Source organism: Vombatus ursinus, unplaced genomic scaffold, assembly GCF_900497805.2.
Source record: "Vombatus ursinus unplaced genomic scaffold, bare-nosed wombat genome assembly UNPS02014768.1, whole genome shotgun sequence".
Taxonomy (NCBI): Eukaryota; Metazoa; Chordata; class Mammalia; order Diprotodontia; family Vombatidae; genus Vombatus; species Vombatus ursinus.
In genome coordinates this window covers 5,642,140-5,664,876 of record NW_020954546.1, presented here as the reverse complement: position 1 = coordinate 5,664,876, position 22,737 = coordinate 5,642,140, and the positions used below count along the sequence as shown (strand labels likewise).

General features: G+C 38.7%; 1 protein-coding gene across 1 annotated transcript; it reads right to left on the bottom strand.

Moving 5' to 3' along the window:
• Window positions 1-1,189: 1,189 nt before the first annotated feature.
• Window positions 1,190-22,460, bottom strand: LOC114043129 (cathepsin S-like). The gene is made up of 8 exons (XM_027862090.1): window positions 22,350-22,460; window positions 15,418-15,544; window positions 12,228-12,350; window positions 7,418-7,567; window positions 6,340-6,567; window positions 4,026-4,191; window positions 1,778-1,880; window positions 1,190-1,438 (listed from the first exon to the last, which is right to left on the bottom strand). Exons 1-8 carry the CDS (start codon window positions 22,394-22,396, stop codon window positions 1,339-1,341), a joined length of 1,044 nt encoding a protein of 347 aa, XP_027717891.1. The 5' UTR covers window positions 22,397-22,460; the 3' UTR covers window positions 1,190-1,338.
• Window positions 22,461-22,737: the final 277 nt, after the last annotated feature.

Sequence of the window (22,737 nt, the reverse complement as noted above, 5' to 3'; positions counted from 1 at the left end):
ATGAAATCTACAATTTCCCTACAAACTATGTACTACAAATCCTCAATAATCTGGTATAGTTGTAAGGAAAATCAATCTGAATTAATGAAAAGTTTGAATTTGTAATGTGTTTTTAAGGAAAAGCAGTTTTCTATATCTATGCAGTAATTTCAACTGAGTTCCAAAGTGTTGCTCAAGTACCTGGCTGGCCTAAACTTTTATGAGATAAAAATAATGTGTAACTACTGTTGCACGTTAATTGTTGACATAATAATGAAGGTCTTTAAAGTTCTTAAATGTTTTGTTTTCAAGTTTTTTTATTTCAAACTTATTCAGCAAATACTGAGCATCTGTGTGAAAGGTATTGTGTTAGGCTTTGTAAAGGAATACAAACATGGAAAACACAAGATCCCTGTCCTCAAGGAGTTTACAATCAAGACAAGATATGTACACAGGAACCACAGTCTTTTCCACCAAAATTATTATACCTAATTACTAGTACATTGTGATTTATATTCTAAGTACTAGGTGGGTTGTACTGATACCTGAGAATAAGAAATGAATGTTATATGACAATAACAGACATTTAGAAATACATAAGTCCTAAATTATTTAAGATTTATTCTTAAATAATCACAAAAGGTGATTATAAAATTTATAAAATTATAAAATTGGACAATTAAAGATTAAATTAGAACAAATTTTTAATAGTCAAGCATTCTTTTCTGTAATTGTCTCTAAAAACAATGTTAAATTGCTTAGCAATGTAAGATGGTCAGCTATGAATGACCTAGCTATTCTCAGCAATACAATGATCCAAGACAAGTCTGAAGTTGATTATGAAAATGATGAAAAATGCTAAGCATCCTCAGAGAAAGAACTGATAGTGTCTGAGTACAGATTGAAGTACACTTTTTTTTACTTTGTTTTTCTTGAGTATGACTATTATGGAAATGTTTTACATGACTACACATGTATCACCTATATCAAATTGCTTGCCTTCTCCATGAGGGGGGGTGGGGAAAGAGGAAGGGAATTTGGAACTCAAAGTTTTAAATACAAATGTTTAAAAATTGTTTTTACATGTAACTGGGGAAAAATAAAATACTAAATAAAAATTAAATAAATTGTTTAGCAAGCCTCTTTTTCCATAAACGTGCAACAATTATAATTCAACCCAACTGTGTTAGAATTATGAATTAATGGAACCTAGATTAATGAAGCTTTTACTATATTTAAGTCTATTCAACATACACTTCTGGTTATTTCTACTGATTGGTAGAAGTGAAGTAAAATTAAACTCAGAACAAAGTATCATCTGTCTTTTTTAACTGATCAAACATGAAATGAAGAGATCTTCTAGATTTCTGGGTAAGAAGGAAAACTAGCTATCCCGCAATGATTTCCTCTGTTTCTTGCTATCCGAATATATCCTTTGTCACCAAAGTTGAGGCCCCAGCTTTTAAAAAAAGAAACAAAACAATGTAAGTGAATAAAACTAAATGAAGAGCATTATAAGTTTCTCTATTAGGTTTTTATCTTATTTTTTAATTTGTTGAAATCATAGCAGTAAAAGGCTGGGAAGGACTTTATATGCATCTTATAAGGATGTTTGCCATACTATGCTTACCATGTACTATGGTTACCATAGTTCTATATAGATATCATGCAGTCATTTAACATGTCATTTTACCAGAAACTTTGGAATCTTATCATCGTTACCTGAAAGAATTTACTGAAACCATTTCATGATGCACAACTGTATGAGGCATAAACAAAAATCAGTTTGGATATTTACCTGTTTTTAACAAGCCAGTAGTCCTTTCCTTCCAGGTTACCATAGCCAATCACCAGCACACCATGATTTACTTTCTGAGTGCAGGCTGGGTCATAATAGACACCTGGGAATAAGGAGTGGATTACATGTGACATGGACAGAAATGGACATACAACTAACTGCTTTTTATTAGGCATCTTTGGTTAGCTCAGTAAGGTCCACTAAAAAGTCACCAGGAGAGACAATGTCAGCTTCAATCAGATGCTTAAAATTCCCAGTCAGAAAAGCTTTTTTTTTTTTTTTTTTTGGCTAGGCAATGGGGTTAAGTGACTTGCCCAGGGTCACACAGGTAGTAAGTATCAAGTGTGTGAGGTCACATTTGAACTCAGGTCCTCCTGACTCCAGGGCCGTTCTCTATCCTCTGCACCACCTAGCTGCCCCCCAGAAAAACTTTTTAAAAAATCAGTCCAACCACACCTCTTCCAGAGTTCTTCCTCGATTAATCCCACTCTATGCTAATCACTCCTTAACAATAACTACAAATATGTGTTGCTATATGGAAAAAAAATTTAACTCAAAGCAATTCAGTCAACCAATCAACAAGCATTTATTAAGCACCTACTATGTGCCTGACTGTGTGCTATATACTGGGAATACAAATACAGAAATGAAACAATACTTGCCCTCTAGGAGTTTATACTCTATGAGGGAAAATGCCATACACACATCTAAAAGATAAGGACTTGACTTCTGATTTCACTGGGAGAAGAGGATCATTTAAGGTTAGAAGGATAGGTTGGAGCCAGATTGGGAAGGACTCTAAATGACAACCAGAACAATTTGTATTTGTTTCTAGGTAACAGGAAGCATTGGCGTTTATGAAGCAGGGTATTGTTTATGAATATCCCTTTGGCAGCTGAATAGGAGATAAAGAAAGGAACATGCTTTTACTCTCACGCCTCGGAGAAGGCACCTTCACCCCCACTTTCCAGTTCCCCTTTTATGTGTTACCTTCTCTAGAGAATATAAACTGCTGGAGGGCAGAGGCTGGCTGTTTTTGCCTGTATGTGTATTCCCAGCAATCAGCCGCAGTGTCCAGCATGTATTCAGCATCTTACAAACGCTCATTGTCTTGACTAGATGTTCAGTTTAACAAACAAAACCACTAAGCCTCCATTCCCTCATCTGCAAAATAAGGATTTTCCTACCTGTCCTGCCTGCCTGAAAGGGTTCTTGTGAAGAAAGTGCTTTGGAAATCTTACAGAGCTCCACAGTGTGAGTTGTAGATGCTATTACTCAGCAGGTTCTAGAACTGATTTATATTTGTTGAGATGTTGCTTTGTAAATAGGCTTGTTTTTTCACACATGCATACATATGTATTCTGGCTTCAACTGGACTATATGGCAGAAATGTTTTTCTTTAAGAAAGTTTTTCCAGATCCCTTATCTTCCCATGATGTCTAGAACAATGCCACACATGAAGTGCATGCTCAGTAAAGACTGCTGAATTTCAGTTTGTCGAGGATAGGGGCTGTTCTCATTTTTGCCTGGGTTTCCCCACTGCCTGGCGCAGAAGAGGTTCCTAGTGGATGTCTGCAGAATTAAAGTGAGCTGACTTGGGAGGCAAGTCAGAGTAGCTGGGTTCACAGTCTCATTCTGTCACTCACTAGCTGTATCACTGGGTGGGGGTGAGTTGTTTAACCTGCCTGCCTAGGCTTTGGTTTCTTCACCTGTAAAATGACAGGGTGGGAGCAGATGACTTCTGAGGGCCCTTCCGGCTCTAATAGTCTATAAACTGACTGGCTTATTTTAGATTTCTGCTGTGCTCAATCTCCAGCTTTGCCAATTACAACAAGATGTAAGACATCATTTACGAGTCCAGGCCAAACATACAAGGATCTAGTTACTTCAGTATTTGGATGGATCTGTGTGAGTTCATCCACGTGGATGCTCCCAACAGCGCAGATTGTAACCTATCCACATCCTCTCCTCCTGTGCATTTCTTGTCCATGTCCTTCTGTAAATCTCTAAGGGAGAACCAGCCGGCGTGTGGAGATCTCTTGACATGAGAGATACCCATGCAGCACATTTTGGGCTGTTATTCTTTTTCTCTAACTACAAGATCATTAAGAGATCTGTCATGGTCTAGTTAACTTAAAATAAATTCCTTCGTACATCCCTCAACATGTAGGGGTGGAGGGGACAATGTTCCTATGTATAGTACAGCAGGGATACTGAAAAATGAGGGATGGTGAATCTGAGAGTTTACCACTTCTATATAGGAAGAAAGAAGCGAGAGTCGCATCCACTGCGACAGACACAGGCCCTTTGTTGGCCACGGCTTCCTTCAGGGCTTCTTCACTTCCATAGGGTAGCTCTGTGTACTGTGAACAGGTGGCTGCTCTGTTAGCCGGATTGTACTGGCATTTTCCATCCTGAAAAGAGAAATGTGGCGCATGTGCTTCTGTACATCCCAAACTCTTACAGAAGCTCCATAACCTCTTTGAAGTCCTAAATATATGTGAGGACCTAGAGTTCTACCCCCACCCCAATTAACCAATCAACAGAGTAAACTGTGTATTAAGGAACTTTTCTACAACCCACCAACTATGTGTGGATAAGCTTCTCATCAATTTAAAAAGACTGTAATACTTGGGGATGAAAGTATTCACTGCATGAAAGGAAGATGGTACTACCCACAGGAAACACCTTGTGATTGGCAGAGATTGGGTCACGCTTCTTAGGCTACTATAAAAAGCAACAAGTCAGTGGAGCAATGAGTCAGTCAAGAGCTGAAGCCATGCCCCTGAGGAGGAATTGCCCTTGGAGAAAGGAGAGGGTCAAGGGTGATTAGAACCCCACCTTCCACAGAGTTTATAACACCCCCTATCCTCACCCTTTTTATTCCTGAGTTTCTGCATTCCTAGGCCTCCCAGGCCTTTGACATTTCCTTTGGCAGAAATGGAAATCTAATCTAAGCTTTAGTAATCATCTGCTGCTGCGATAGGGGAAGGAATTATATAGTCTTGGGAAAAAAGCAATATGATCCCTCCACACTCATAGCACATAGCTATATTGCTTTAAGTTATAGAGATCTTAATGTTTATTGAAAGGGTGCTAAAGGGGGCAGGTAGGTGGTGCAATGGATAGAGCACCGGCCCTGGAGTCAGGAGGACCTGAGTTCAAATCTGGTCTCAGACAAGACACTTGATACTTAATAGTTGTATGACCCTGGGCAAGTCACTTACCCCCAACTGCCTCGCCAAAAAAAAAAAAAAAGAAAAAGAAAAAGTGCTAGGAGATTGGCCCTCAGACTTAGTGGAGCATCTCAGAGCTGGCAAGGACCTCGGAAGTCATGCAGCCCAAAACTTCTTAAACAGCAATCTCCTCTACGGTGCCCCTGAGGAGTGATCTCCTAGGCTTCTGGAAAAGTCAATCCTCCATTCAAGGGGAATTCAGCACCTTCCAAAGGACCCATTTTACTGTTGGACTGCATAAATTCTTAGAGAAAGCTGGGTGGCACAGTAGATACAGCGCTAGACTTCAAGTCAGGAAGACCTGAGTTCAGATCCAGCTTCAGACACTTAATAGCTGTTTGACCCTAGGTAAGTCATATAACTTCTGTCTGCTTCAGTTTCATCATATGTAAAACAGATAATTATACCACCTACCTCCCAGAGTTGTTATGAGGCCAAAATGAGGTATTTATAAAGCACTATATAAATTCTAGCTAATACTATTTTTAGGAAATTTTCTTTATAGCAAGCCATATCTCTGGTTTCCAACCCATTGCTTCTGGCTCTGTCCTATGGGTCCAAGCAGGACAAATGTAATCCCTCTTCCAAATGTCAAGCCTTCAAATACTTTATTATAGCTATCATGTTTCCCCTAAGCCTTCTTTTCTTCAGGATAACTGCCCCTCAGCTTCTTTAATCTTTTTATGATATGATTCTGTCCTGTCCCAAATGCTGAAATAATCAGAGATTAAAGTTTCAATAAAATTCGATTGGCTGTTGGTTTGTTTTTGGCCAGGAGAGGGTGGGAAGGCCCACAGCTCCCTTAGAGTTTGAAGGCTTGGGAAGAAGCCCCAGTTTTGCCACTGACTATCTTAGGTAACCTTGGGCAAGTCACTTAACATCTTTAGGTCTCAGTTTCCTTACCTGTAAAATGAGGGGGTTGAATTAAGTGATTAGTAATGTCCCTTCTAGGTCTAATATTCTGTAAGTATATAAGATAAATTTGTAAGAGGGAATAATATTGAGAATGAAATGGGGTTATCACAGGAATCTTCCAGGAAGCAAAATTTTCAAAAACACTGTGTTAGATATATGGATATGCAGCAAGAGTTTAAAAATCAAATTATCTTCATTCATTTTAAAAAATATGCCATTCGTAAATGAAATAGAACCCTACCTAAGAAGGAAGATTATAAAGATTAAAGACATTTCAAAATGAAAGATCATAGGACCCTAGGTCCTACATTGAGCATTTGAAGGGAACTCAGAGGCCATCTAGACCAACTACCTCATTTTACAATTTAGGAAACTGAGGACCCGCTACATTAAGTGACTCTTCGAACATACCATAGCTTTGTAGGGATAGGAAGCATCTGAATCGATGCCATTGTTATCAATGATGTATTGGAAGGCCCGAGTCATGAAGCCACCATTACAACCACGATTTTCATATTTCTCAGTTGAACAATCCACCAAGTTCTGTGCGCTGAGAGACACCAGCTTTCCTGTTTTCAGTTTAAGCTGTGCTTCCAGGGCTCCCACAGCACTGAAAGCCCAGCAGGAACCACAAGCACCCTGGAAAAGAGGAGAGAAAAGGGTAATCATGGACATCAGGGTGAGCTGACCTCCACAAAGCAGACTAGGGGGACCTCTCTCCTCTCCTGTTCCTATTTTCCGCCCCCCCCCCCCCGATCTGCAAAGGACTAAACTCAGAACAGACCTGTCAAGCCAACAGATCAAACCAATAAAATGTATTGAGCATCTATCATATGTTTGGCTGGGCTTACACAGGGGTAGGGTAGACAGGTGCCTGTTGCAGTATTCGTTTGAAAAGAGTGCAAAGAGGTCCCCTTTCTGCACCCTGTCTTCTAACATATGTGACCTGTTATTGAAACCTGAAACATTTACTTAATTCCTCCAGATTAGGGAGGGCATTGATCCTCTTGCCCACCCAAACTGCCCACCAAACTGAGAGAAGCTATACAATAAACTGTCAAGAGTTGTCAACACCTAAAAGTGAAATAGTTGATTTATCTTTTCCTGGGTTTTAGTAGCATGTGGGTTCTTGGAGGGAGCCTTGCTGGAAGGCCTAGTACAGCAAGAGGGCAGCATGGGAGCAGCAAGGGAAGGGAAAGGAACCTGTTCAAATGATCAGTGGGTGTGTCTGGAAAACACCTTCTTCACAGTTCTGACTCAAACCAACCTAGGGCAGTACTGGGGTAGGAATACGGGAGATACCGCTTAGGAAGATTCAACTTTCCCTCACAGATGTGGGGTCTGCCCTCAAGGATTTAACAATCTATTTGGGAAGAATTACTCCAGACAATTTGTCTGCTAAATTTTGTCAGACTACACGGGGCTGTGGAATTTTAGAATAAAAGGGAGATTGATGTAGGCCATAGTAGCTTGGGGATATAAAACACACCTGATATTTCACTTCAGTAATACATCCCTTGTCCCTCCAGTCCACTGAATCAGGCAACTTTTGATTGGAGTTTAGTCTGTAGGTAACATTCCTGTTCCATTGGTTAGGAATTTTCAGGGAACTCATCAAAGAAGCCACTTCTTCACTGGTCTATAAAAGAAACATTTCTTTATTTTCTTTCTGTTGCTCCTTTCGGGATCCCAGTCATTTCTACCTTCACAAGATCTCTACATGACCCCTTTTCTCCACTCATACAGCTACCACCCTTGGTACAGGCCCTTATCACCTACCCTTAGACTATTACAATAGCCTCCTACTTTGTCTCCCTATCTCAAATTAATCCTCTTACCAATCTATCCTCCACTCTGCAAGACAAAGGGATTTCCTAAAGCATAGGTTTGACCATGTCACCCTCCTACTCAATAAACTCCAGGGATAGTCATTTTCACTACAGGTACAGCCAATCATGATTGTTCAAAATCAGTTATCAAGTTTAGCATTAGGCAGCATTCCTCCCCCCCCCCTACACCTTTTTAACCAATTCACTTTTTGGTGCAAAGTGAAGTGGATTCTCTTTGGAAGAGGGAATAATTTTAAAAATAATTTTATTTTCAGGTCTATACTTTCTCCTTTGGATGAGAGAATAATTCTGTTTGCATAAGAGAATAATTTTAAAAATAATTTTATTTTCAGGTCTACATTCTCTCTTTCCATCTCCCATCCCATCCACTCATTGAGAAAGCAAGAAAAACAAAACCCTTGTCACAACCCCCCATTACAAATGTGTAGTCAAGCAAAACAAATTATGGCTCAATCCCTACTGAGCTAAGCACTTCTCTATCTGGGGGTGGGTAGCATGATTCCTCATGAGTCTTCAGGAATTGTCGTTGGTCATTGTGTCGAAGGGTTCCCAAGTCTTTCAGAGTTGTTTGTCTTTACAATATTATTATCATATGAATTGTTCCCTTGGTTCTGCTTACTTCACTTTGCATCAGTTTATACAACTCTTCCCATGTTTTTCTAAAACCATCCTATTATCATTTCTTATAGCACCATAGTATTCCATCACATTCATATACCATAACTTGTTCAATTATTCCTTAATCGATGGGTACTCTCTTGGTTTCCAATTCTTTGTCACTACAAAAAGAGATGCTACAAATGTTTTTGACATACAGGTCCTTTTCCTATTTCTTTCATCTCTTTGGGGTATAGATTTAGGACTGGTATCTCTGGGTCAAAGGATTAGGCATAGTTTAGTAGCTTTTTAAGCATAGTTCCAAATTGCTTTCTAGAATGGCTAGACCATTGGTTCCCAAAATAGGTGATGCCACCCCCTGGGGGACGATGGACAAATCTAGGAGGGTGGTAGTAGCGTGGGGTGCAATTGGGGGGGGCATTAAATAAAAATAAGGGCACAGTGGAAGCCATAAGGAAAGGAGAGAAGAAAAATTTGAAAAACTTCGTATATGCTTCATCTGTTGTATAACAGAGTTAAAGTTGCAGTGATTACATGATTTTCCAAATAAACACACAAAATGCAAGTTATAACTAATCAGTGGTCAAGTTCACCAACAGGCCTTAACAAGCAAGTGTTGGTAAGTAAGAGTGTCATACACTGTCAGGAAGTCCAGCATGCATTGGCAGGAATATTGCATGCAATGACTTGTTTATAATACGATACTATACAGTTACATGATGCAATATTACATCATCAAAATTTCAATGCAGCAAAAAACCCCACAAATTTACAATGAATTATTAAATTTAAGATACATCATTTTTTTAAAAATCATTTTTTTAAATAACACAAAAATTTTTTAAAAACTGTCAAAGGGTTAAAGAAAGATTTCTACAGGGGCGCTGAATAATTTTTTTAAAAAAAAGAGCAGTAGGCCAAATAAGTTTGGGACCTCTGGGCTAGCCCAATACAAAGTTCCACCAAAAGTGCATTAATATACCAGTCTTCCCACAGGTTATGAACAAGAGAATAATAAACTGGTGAAAATTGCAACTTCTACCAGTTTTGTTAAAATCTTGGCAGAAGGGATAGAGTTTAAACTATTAGAAAATTATTTGCAGAAATAATTATTCATGTGCTACTTGATAACTAATAATAATAGCTAACATTTATATAGCACTTACTATGTGCCAGGCTCTGTGCTAAGCACTTTACAATTATTATCTCATTTGCTCCTCATAATAACCATGGCAGATAGAAGCTATTATTATCCCCATTTAATAGTTGAGGAAACTGAGGCAATCTGAGGTTAAGTGACTTGCCCAGGGTCACACAGCTGGTAAGGGTATGAGGCTGAATTTGAACTCAGATCTTTCTGACTTCAGGCCCAGCATTCTATCCACTGAACCACCTAACTGTCCCCATTATTGAAGAAAATTAAGTTTTGGTGGTTAATTTTTTTTATTTTAAATAATTTTCTTTTTAAATTTATTTTTACAAAGTTCTGTTACTTTTTCCTTTCACTCCACCCAATAATACATTTTTTTTAAAAACTTGCAATACGTACACATAAGTCTAGCAAAACAAATTTCCACATTGACCATGTCCAAATATTCCTGCCTCATTTTGGATTTTAAGTCCATCACTTCTCTGACAGGCAGTGGGTGGCATAATTCATGAACTTGTGGTTTATCACTGCATTATTCAGAGTTCTAAAGATTTTCAACAAAAAGATTTTCTTTTTTTGTTGTCTTTGTATACATTGTTCTGCTAATTCTGCTGATTCCACTATGCCTCAGATCACAGAGGTGTCATGGGGGTCTGGCAAAGGGGCAAAGTGCCTCAGATGGCATCTCTCCATGGGGAGGATGCTAGGGAACTATTTATCATAGCACTGTTACCATATGTAAGGAAAATGTCTTCAAGGGACAGGAAGGGGATTTTTTTTTCAGCTGAGTTGAATAACCAGAATTGTATCTTCAAAAAGACGAGTTACTCTTTACTTCCTTTGGTCTGGGGGAACTCGAGGCCTCTTTAGGTCATGGGATCTAGTGAAAGACTATACTGTAAGGGACCTTTATCCCATCTAACAGCATGTGGCACCCCCTAAGAAAGGAGCCTGGATCCTTGGCCTTTTTTGCTTGTTCATTTCCATTCCACGGTTAGGGCGTGGGAGTCTCTGACTTGGCTGGGGAAAAGAGATACTGGAATCTGGAAGCAATTCTTCGGGCTGGGTGTTGCTGCCAGCCCAGCATCAATGCAGTGATCTTTGGGAATGATCTCTGGTACCCAAGCCCAGTGGACAGACTCATTCAGCTTTTGTGCTGCATCTGGACCCTGGTGGGAGTATGGAGGAATGGTAATAAGTCTTGAGACTACTCCTCCAGAGACTGATGTGGTGTAGGGGAGAGGTACTGAGGAAATGCTTACATACTGGTTCTAGCTCTCTCTTTGAAGTTAATATCTCCATAAAAGCTACTCAATGTTAAGTAATTAAATGGAACTGAGGGATATTAGTCACCCCCCTAACAGATGGGAAGAACACAGCTGGTGGAGCTGAGCCAATGGTGGTAAAGAAGAGTCATCACAAGCCCTCAGGGTACCCTAATGTCCAAAAGGGGAAATGCAGCCAGCTTAATCCTGAGAGAGGGGAGCCAGAGAGAGCCAGGATCTTTCCAGTTCCCTGTGAAACTTGTCCACTTCATCATTTCTCATGGCACAGTAATATTTCATTACATTCACATATGTATCACACCTTATTTAGCTATTCCTAAAAAGGTGGACACCCCCCTTTAGTTTCCAGGTTTGGGCTACTACAAAAAAGAGTTATAAATATGTGAGTTATTTTCCTATGTTTTTGATCTCTTGGGTAGGGGGAAGTATATGCCTAGGTAATGATATAGCTGAGTCCAAAAGTATGCATAGTTAGTAACTTTAGGGGCATAGTTCTAAATTGATTTCACAAAAGTAACACAGCAGTTACTTTTAAAAATGAGCTCAAATTTTAAAGCTATGAATGAATAAAGACATTCCAAAATCCTATCTAGAATTCAAGCAAGAGAAAATGCAGGTATGACAAACTATATGTGAAATAAAATTATTATAGGATTAATATGGAAATTGAAAAGAATCTATGAATACAGCCCTCTGAGACAGATACTAGTATTACCCCCATTTTACAGTGAGGAAACTGGGGCAGACAGAGGTTAAGTGATTCGTCCGGGGGCACACAGCTAATAAGGGTATGTGGCAGAATTTGAATCTAGGTCTTCCTGACTCCCAAGCCTAGTGCTTTTATCTACTGTGCCTCCTAGCTGCCTGCATGATATCATCAAGGACACACAGGATTGGGAAAGGAGCTGGATTGGTCACATGACAAAAGGGATGAATAACATACAGATAGCCTGAATGCTACACTGACAGCCACACAATTATCAAAAGATTCAAATAGAGGCCTATGCTGTTTTTTGGAGAGGCAGTCAGGGTTAAGTGACTTGCCCAGGGTCACACAGCTAGTAAGTGTCAAGTGTCTGAGATCAGATTTGAACTCAGGTCCTCCTGACTCCTGGGTAGGTGCTCTATCCTCTCCACCACCTAGCTGCCTGAGGCCTATGCTGTTTTGAGCAGATCTATAGAGACTTGTGAGAAGACATGAACAAAAATTGAACAGAATAAGAAAGCATGGATGGGTTGCAAGCTGCCCTAGGGAAGGGTGTCGTGTCTAGCTTCATTTATATATGACTTTTCTGCTTATTAAAGTGTCTCTTTTGTTGGCTGCCTTCAGAGTCTTTCAAATAGAAATCAGATTTCCTGCAGACAACAGTGTAGGTTTGCAGGTAGGGAACCCACCATGTCAGCCAGATGGTTCATGCTTAGATCGTAGGAATGGAGTCCCATTGAGTGCTCCAGGTTATGCAGCATTACAAATTTTAGATTCTTTTCCCAGATGAGTCGCCGTGCTACTTCTTCATTCTAAAATTTAAGGAGAATAGACAGTTATTTTACACTTTGGATAAAAGCTACAAATGAAAACCAGCATAGTATGTTGAATTATATAGTAAAGCATTTTCTAGATCTAATGTGTCTGAGACCATGCAAATGGAATACACGTAATATAATTCATTACCGAAAATCAACTTACATTTCCAATAACAATTATTAAGTATACATTAATTTTTATTTTTTATCTTATAATTTATTTGATGGAGATCACTATAACAATATGTATGTATAAATATATAATATAACATTTTCTTATCATACTTCTCTATTATTAACAGTCTAGCATAGAAGTATCCTTGAAACTCTTTCTTTGTATTTATTTTCCATTTTTTAAATAAATAAAAATTATTTTTCTGCCTCTTCAAATCATCAAAATGTTTACAAACAATGAGGCATCATCTTCCCATTTTCACAAGATGATTTTCATTAGACAGTTGTATTTCTTAAAATTGCTTATAATCCTCCACCATGCTCCTATTACCTCATAAAACAGTGAGAAGCAATGGAGAGAAAAACATATTTACAAAAAGTTTAGCTTAAACAAGCCAGCTCTACCTTATGGTATGTTAGGAAGAAACCAGAAGGACAACAGAACAAAAAGAGAAAAGGAAAAGCTGCACAAAGATTTTTATAACAAACATTTTTCTTCATCAGTGACTATGAAGCCACCACATTAAGACTCTTAACATCACAGTGACTGATGCACTACACAAAGAAGTAGAAATGATACTAAAGAAAAGGCTATCGGAATAACTGAACAAGACCAATTACACACAGAATTAAGTTTGTCCTGGAGGCAAGACAATTCTGGGGACACTGTGAGACTATTCTCAATATATCTGGAATAGGAAAGTGTACCAACTACTTGGGAAAAAAAATCACAGACCATATTATTAGCCTAGAAGGCAACAGAAAATATCAATAACTTCCAATCTATATGACTATTATCTCAGCACCACAAAATCTTTATGAGAATAACTTGCAAACACATTGATGAAGGTACACAAAGGGAACAGGCAAGCTTTTCTCTACTTTAAGAACAAAAAAATTGAACTGCTTTGTCTGGTCCTTCCAACCGCTCACTATTTTTATTGTCTCAGTACCCAGTGGCAATTTTTTAGCTTTGTCCCCAACAATCTACAAAAACTGTTCTATTGAAGGTTACTGAGGAATTCCTCCTGGCCAAATCCAAAGGTCTTTCTTCTGTCCTCATTCTTCTTGACCTGTTTTCACCATAAGAGTCTCCTGATCACTCCCTCCTCCTTGAAATTCTTTCCTCTCTTGGCTTCCATGACATGATCCCATTCTGGTTCTCCTGCCTCTCTTATTGTTGCTTCTTCTCTGTTCCCTTATCATGGATCTGTTTCCTACCTTTTGCATCTCAACAGTGGAAACTTCCATCCCTACCTCAGGCTCTGTTATTAGCCTTTTGCCCTCTTTTTCTTCACTCTTTCTCTTAGTTCATTCATTCTCATGGTTTCAGCTCTCATGGTTATACTAACAGCTCCCAAATCATCTTCAGCCCTAGCTTCTCATCTGACCACCAGGCCTATTTATTTTTTCAAATTGTCTTAAACACAATTGAATGTCTTGCTTTCACCTCAAGCTGAATATGTCCAAAATTGAACTGGCAAGAGCTTTAGTACTGCATTGATTATGCCCAGTGAATTTTAGGAGACTCCTGGGAGTTGGTACAGCCTCTCTGAAAGACTCTGGAAGGCCAAGAACAATTGCATAAAATTAGAAGGGGAGGAAGGGGAAAGGTTGGTCTGCATTGCTGGAGGAAGTACCCATATTCATGATGTCATAGATCCAATGAAAAATGTTCACACTTAAGGCTTCCTAATCCCATTTTAATTTCTCCATTTCTATCAATAGCATCATGATTCTAATCAAGTTGTCCAGGACCAAAACCTTTATCTTCCTTCCTAATACAAATGGTGTACAACATTGATCCAAAAAGTAACTTTATCCTAACCCTGGGCAGCCTCGTTTTTGAATGTAATGGGAACTACCTAAGGGTGCAGTGCATCTGGACAGCTGGTAAAACAACTCATGACATTTATCCTCCTGAAGGTGAATCAATAGAACACAGCACTGTCATGCAGAGAGGACTATACATATGTCAGGCTCAGCTAGGTGGTACAGTGGATAGAGAGCCATGCCTGAAGCCAGGAAGACCTGAGTTCAAATCCAGTTTCAGACACTGGCTGTGTGACCCTGGACAAGTCGTAACCCTGTTTGCTTCAGTTCCTCATCTGTAAAATGAGCTGGAGAATGAAATGGCAAATCACTCCAGTATCTTTGCCAAGAAAACCTCAAATGGGGCCACAAAGAGTCGGACATAACTGAAATGACTGAACAACAACAATACATGTATCTAATTCCCGTAGAATATAAGGTCTCAAAGGGCAGGAAACGTTTTCTTCTTGTCTTGGGATCCCTAAGCACACTGCCTTGCACAGAGCAGCCACTTAATAAATGCAATAGAAGGAAAGAACACTGATGTTTTTTTCAAAGTGAATAGGAAGGAGGCTGAAGCGGCCATGTCCCCATGTGTGGAGTCTTTGGCTTCTGAGTGTAATAACAGTAATTAATAACGGCTAACATTTATATAACACTCTGAAGTTTGCAAAGCACTTTACGGAGAGAACTCGTCTTCATTTGATCTAACCCTAGGAGGGAGATGGTCTATTTTTTGGTTGTTGTTCAGTCACTCACTCACGTCCGACTCTTCCTGACCCTGTAGACGACAGCACACCAGGCCCTTCTGTCCTCTACTATCTCTGCAAGTCTGTCCTCCAAGTTCATGTTCATTGTTTCCATGATCTTATCTATCTCATCCTCTGCTGTCTCCCTGTGTCACCGATTTTGCAGATGAGTAAAGTGCAACAGAGTGAGTGACTCAACTATCTGAGTCATAATTTGAACTCGGACCTTCCTGATTCCACATCCAGCACTTTAGCCACCCAGTTACCAGGGTGGTATAAGATCCCAGTGCATCTAATGGCAGTTTTTCAGCTGTCATCTCATCTACCTGTTCCTTATATTGTTTGCCGTAAGTTTTCTTCCATAATTTCCAGTGGCTGTCCAGCGTCGGATCATGATGGAGGTGCGCCATTGTAGAAGCACAGGCCAGACACATCCAGGCGACCAACTTCATTCTGGAAAGGAAAAAGTAGAGGAGATAATTCTCAGTCATTTAATTCAGCAAATATTTATTGAGTTCCTACTACATGTAAGAAACTGGGCCAGACCTTGAGAATAAAAAAAAGGGGGGGGACAGCTAGATGGCACAGTGGATAGAGCACTGGCCCTGGATTCAGGAAGACCTGAGTTCAGATCTGGCCTCAGACACTTGACATTTACTAGCTGCATGACTCTGTGCAAGTCACTTCACCCCATTGCCTTGCCAAAAAAAAAAAAAAAAAAAACATAGAGTGGAAAAAAAAAAAGACACAGTCCCTGCCCTCAAAGAGGGTTGGGAAAATACAATAGGTTCAGAAATAAGGAGGATTCAGGGTGGAATGTGGTGGGGACAAAAGAGAAAGCCAAAGTGCTCTAGGAAAGAGAGAAAAGGGAGAGATCATTTTCAGTTGGAATAATCAGGAAGCTTCATAATAGCAAATGTTTACATAACATGTAAAGGTTTGCAAAGCATTTTACAAATATCTCTCATTTTATCCTCACAACAACCCTGGGAGTGAGGTGCCATTATTATCCCCATTTTACAGATGAGGAACATGAGGCAGGCAGATATTAAGTGACTTGCCCAGGATCACACAGCTAGGAAGTGTCTGAAGCCATATGTGAGGTCATGTCTTCTGACTCCAGGTCCAATGCTCTATCCATTTTATCACCTAGTTGTCTTCACCTTCATGAAGAAGGTGTGACTTGGGCTGGGTCTTGAAGGGAAAAAAGGACTTCAATAGGGAAAATTAAGTGAGAGTGTGTTATAGGCAAGGGAGATGACCTATGTGAATACATAGAGTTGGGAGAAGATGGGAGAAGATCGGGGAACAGCTAATAGTCATTTGGTTGAAATATACCTAGGATTATAGGTTGTAATTAGACTATGGGCCTTAAATGTCAGGCCTAAGGCGTTCATATAAAGCCATTGAACATCTTTAAGCAAGGGACTGACAAGGTCAGACCTATATACCAGGAAGATTATTTTGGTAATTATGTGAATAATGGCTAGATCAGGGAGAGACTGAAAGCAGAGAGACCAGTTGGGAGGCTATCACAATAATACAGGTCAAAGATAAGGTGGGCCAGAAGCAGGGTAGTGGCAATATAAGTCAACCATGGGCATGGATGTGAGACATAAGTGATAGTCATTCAGACACGGCTCATACTGGCTGCTTTGTGAAGGGGGCTAAGTCACTAACGACCTTGGGAGTTGTAGTTTTTCCCATTCCAGGAAGAGACAAAGCTATCACTGTCTCGAGACTGGAGGAAAAACTGAACTCAGTAATCTGGTTCAATAAACTGGAAAACATAATTGCTGGGAAAAACTAAAACAGTTTGGTAGGAATTAGGTCTAGAACAAAGTCTTATACCATATTACACAGTAAATTCAAAAGGATATATGTCTAGAATATTAAATATCACTAAATATCTAGAATATTAAAAATCATAAAAAATTAGGAGAAAAGCAGATCATATACCTTTCATAGGTAAGAGATGGGTAGGAGATGAATTCTTAACCAAACAACAGAGGCAATTACAAAAGATAAATAATTTTAATCACAAAAAATCAAAAAGTTTTTGCACCAACAAACCTAACACAACTAGAATATGAAGGAAAGTAGTTTACTGGGGAGGAGGGGGAACTTTGATATAAAATATTTTTGATAAGGGTTTGATATCCAAGATACAGAGACAGGTAATGGAAATACATGAAACCTCAAAACCATTCCCTAGTAAAGAAATGGTACAAGGATATTGGCATTCATCAAGAGAAGGATTGCAAACTATTAACAAGCATGCTAAAGAATGCCCTAGAATCTAGATCATTAATTATAAGAAAAAATGCATATGAGAACAGTCGTAAGATTTTCTCTCATACCCAGAAAACTGACAAAGATAACTAGAGATGGGAATAGCCAATATTGGCAGGGGTTGGAGTTTAGAAACAACTACATTAGTGCATTGTTGGTGGTGCTGTGAATTGGTACAAACATTCTGGAAGCAATTTGGAATGAATACAAACAAAATAATAAAAATGTTCATGCCCTATAACACAGAGATTCCACTGTTACGTATGTACCTCCAAGTGGTCACTGACAAAAAGAAAGGGACCATATACATCAAAATATTTATAGTATTTAATACCACTTTTTGTGGTATTAAAGAACTAGAAAAAAATAGGTATGTATAGATTGGGGAATGGCTGACATTGTGGTACATGAATGTAATAGAATTATCACTGTGCTATAAGAAATGATGTGTGTGATGAATACAGAGAAGCATGGAAATACTTACATAAACCGAATCAAAGTTTAGTAAGAGCCAAGGGAAAACAATATACATGACTACAACAATGCAAAAACAAATGAATGTTATGAAATCATAAGAGCAAGCATGACCCCAAAGAAGAGATAAGAGAAGACATCTCCCTTCATCCCTTTGAAGATGTCCAAGTCCATGGATATGACAATTATTTTTTGATGTATTCATTGGCTTTGTTGAATTTTTTTCTCTTCTTCTTAGCAAAATTATTTCTTATAAGGGATGGCTCTTTAGAAAAGGGTAAGAGAAGGAATGCAGGAGGAAATCTAGTGATGTTTTAAAAGCAAGATATCAATTAAAATCTATTTATTTATCTGAGACTGAATCTCCCTATCTGAACCAAGATGGAAGTGTAACAGGTACTCATGGGCCTGTTCTCAATTCTAATTGATACAGAAGTTTTAACCAGCTTTATTTTTCTGACCTGGGCCAGTTCACCCCTCCTTAAACAGCCTGGTGGCCCTGCATTGCTGGGGGCTTAACACAGTAATGCCAAACTCAGTGAGTACACCTAATTGGCTTTAGCCCGCTTGCAGTCCAGAAGTTCCAAACTCACGCTATTCACCTGGGTCTCCCTAGCCCAGTAGAAGGGATTACAGGAATACACAACCACACATGAATAAAATCTTTTTTTTTTTTAAAGAAAACTGTAAGAGAGGGTTTGTTTCTTTGTTTGTTTTGTCTTTTTCTTGCTGCTGCAGCAGTTTTTAATTGGGCTACTAGAGCCACAAAAGGGGAGTCTGGGAAAGTCAACAAGGGGGACAGAAAGCAGTGACTGCTGGGAGGAGCAACATGGATAGAGGATGCTTTTCAGGAGAACTGCATCTAAGCCTTGAAACAGTTGGAGCCTTTTCCTTTCCTGGGTTCACTGCTTGGCTTATTTAAGAAATGCATCAAGGAGTAACTAAAGCATACTTATTCCAAGAAACCAAGGGAATGAGCGTGAAGTTATTCTACTCTCCTTTTCTCTTCTGTTGTATTGCCACATGTAATAGGTGGCATTGTTTATTACTAAATGCTTCTCTGCTCTTTTACATTTTCTTCCTGGTTTTTTGTACTTTCAGTGTAGATTTTCTAGCTAAAGATAATTTAATTGTGTCCCAGTTAGTATCTTTGTTATAGAGAGTATGACTGAGAGGGAAAGTTGGTGGATAATTGACACACAGAAACTAAGCTTCTGGGAAAATTCATTTCAAAAGATGGCCTGCCTTGGAGTCAAGTCAGAGCTTTTATTAATAATCTGTATTTTTCTAACATTGCAGGAAAAAGAAGCACTGTGGATATGGGATCCCTGCCCTAAACTAAAAATCTCATGAACTCATTTCCTTATTTCCCAGTAGAAAGACTGCTCTGAACAAAGTGCCTTTGGATTTTCTCCAACGTCCAAGGAAAAGACCTCTACAGAAAGTCACCCGCTGAGCCAGCCCCAGTGGAATGGAATAAGCATGGTCAAAGGGACTCACCCACTCCTTTAAGGAAAGGGGAAGAAAAATGTTCTTCAGCCATATTGCTCTCCATAGCAAAAGAGAGATATGGTGAAGGAAGAATTTGATTGGCATTTCATCTGTTTAGATGGGGGCGGAGGATTAGGGAAAGAGATATCAAGGATGGCTCCATGGTTTCGATTCTGCAGAGGTTCTGTAAATACCACTTCCCTCACTAACCAGAACTTATGAAGCAAGGATTTACTAAGATTTCTCAATCCCTGGTGACTTAAACTCATATCTTTAAAAAAAACAAAAACTCAACCCTGGGGATTTCCAAGATTTCTCATGAAATTTAATCAGAGAAAATTCTCTCCCCATCTATTGTTTCAGAGGAATTCACATGCTTTACAAAAATCAACATTTTGATTTTGTAAAGGAAGAAGAAAGACCTGAAGATTAGGTAAAGCCTCTGGATGGGAAAGGAGGAGCTTTCATGTGCTGTGTTTTCTCATAATGCCCTTGAGTTCCACAGGTGGTCAAAACACTCTCCGTATTGCTCTGAGCCAGACGGGTCAAACCCACCACTTTCAATAGCAACACTCCCTGAGTATGACCTGAACCAGACTGAAATGTCATTGGAAAATATTTAACAAAATATTTAAAAATACGATAAAACATAGATAATATTACATTTAAAACTAAGTCAATAAATGGCTCATAAGGATCCTTTTATTAGGATCAGTTCTCCCCCCTCCCCCCATTCCATTGCTCTAGGAAACACTTTAAGATTATAATGTGCAAAGTGCTAACCTGTATTGGTAAATGAGGGAAGGGGCAGATATTTATTAGGTACCTACTATGTGCCAGATAGCATGCTATGTGCTTTACAAATATATATTATCTCATTTGATCCTCCTAATAACTCCATGAAATAAGTGTTATTATTTTACCCATTTTACAGTGAAGGAAACTGAGGGCAAGGTCTGAGTTTGCTAAGTTAAGTGACTTGCCCAGGGTCACACAGCTAGTAAGTGTCTGAGGATAGATTTCAACTTGTTTTTTTCTGACTCCAGGCTCACTGCTCTTAACTCCTTAAAGGGACTTTCCTCAGCCAGGAGTTACCTATACCAATGAAAAGTTTCGTCCATAACCCAACTAAACAAGGTGAAGTAAAGACCTGAATAGGAGTAATTTTTATCTAATAGGTGACACTGAGCCATTGTGATGGGCTCATGATTGGAATGAGAGGATAGAAAAGCTCATCTTTGAGCTCTTTGGTTTTATAGACAACTCATCTTTGTCTCTTTCTGATCTCTGACATCCAACTGATTTCTGTTGACAAGGTCTATTAATGCTACCTCCAGTATGGCTCTCAAATCCATTCCTTCCTTTCCATTCCTATTACCATAATTCAAATCCAGTTCTTCCTTACTTTTTGCCGAGAAAATTGTAATGTATTTCTAACAGGTCTTCCTGTTTCCTCTCTTTACCTTCTTCAATACACCTTTCAATCAAGGGAGGTAAACAGACCCTAACAAAATAATCACCATAATGCATAGGTCAATATAATGACCACTCATGATTCCAAAGGACCAATGATGAAAACTGCTATCCATTATAGATGTGATGGATTTGGGTACAGAATGTGACACCTATGTATCGACTGATTGATCAATTGATCAATATATGACTGTATGTATTTGTGTACAGTCTTTGGGAAGATTTATTTTGCTTGACTGAATATTTGTAACAAGAAAATTATTTATTTTCAAATGGACTGGGGAGTGAGAGAGAGATAAAAATACATTTCTATTGATTTTTAAAAATACAGAGATGGGAATGCTACAGATATAAAACGTTGCACGCATGTTCAGACAAAGTCACTGCACACTTAACTGTTTTACTTTATTACAAGAGATTTTTCATATAGGTAACTATAAAAGGTATTTGTAAAAATGTATAATGTAAAAACAAAACACATCAATAAAACTGGAAGTGTAAAAATAGGGAAAAATTAATAGGTCTGGCCACATCACTCCCCTGCTGTATGGCTCTCCACCTCCTGCTGAAAAAAAATTATTAATCCCTTAGCCTGACATTAAAGGTCCTCTATGTTCTGGCTCCAATCTATCTTTGTAGTCTTATTTATCACCTTTTCCTACATCGTTCCCTACGCTTATCAGAGCATGGATCATAGATTTAGACCATGGATGTCATCAGATCCAACACCCTCATTTTACAGATGAGGATATAGAAGACTATCATGTATAAAATGATGGGATTGGATCAGATTATTTAAGTCCATCCAAATTCTAGTCTTGTCATTCTAAGTTACACTTAGAGATGCTCCATGGTGTGGTACGTAGAGTGCTAACCCTCAGCAAGGCACATAACCTCTGGCAACCTCAGTTTTCTCATCTGTAGATTGGAGATAATAATAGCACCTACCTCCCAAGAATGTGATGATGATCAAATGAGATGACATGTAAAGCACTTCGCAAACTTCAGACTGCTACGTGCTAGCTATTATTACTATTTTTGAGTCATCGCAATCTGAATTCTTTCCCTAAAAGACTCAGTAAATTTTTTAAAAAATTTCAAAACAGCATGTCTGTGTTGGGCTAAAATGGCTTTTTTTCCCACATAAATTGATGCAAAATTTCATAATGCCATAAACATCACAGATGCTTAGCAAATGTATATGTAACTGAGTTATATTTCCTAGTTTATTTTTCTTTTCTAACATTTTTGCAGTTCAAAGACCCAGAAAGTTTATTCATTCTTGACTTTGGTTTATAATACCAAACAATTTCTCTATGTCCTTGACATACAGGCCAGATATGGACTTTTTTAAAAAAAAGTTTAATCCTTTCAGAGTGGAAAAAAAAAGCAAGATGGACTACATAATTTCTGAGTTTACTTCCTTAAACTACATGCTCAAAATCTGGCAAGGAGAGAAAGATAAAAATGTAAGTTGAGTATTTATAGTTAAATAGTCAAACAAGAGAAAAGAAAAGTAAAAACCTACCTGGAGAAGGCAGCAGGTGAGCTCCTTCTGCTGGACTCTTGGAACATCGTGGACTAATGCCAGAGATTTCAGAGGAACAAGAGATCTGCAGAATTCACTTTTATATAAATTAGAACTTGTCACATGAGTCCTGCATAATGAGGAAGCAAAATGATTTCACTTTCATTTCATGATTCCCTTGGTTAGTAGCCTCCTACTTCCTGTTTTGTGTGTGTGTGTGTGTGTTTTGTGTTGTTTTTTTTTAATAACAGTGTGTTAACTATTCAGAACTGATGGATCTAAATGGTCATCCCCTCTCCACTGCTTCACCCTCCAGTAACAGACCAGACAACTTGAGACCAGTAAAAGCACCCAAAAATACTATAAGAAAATTAGGACAGCAAGGAAT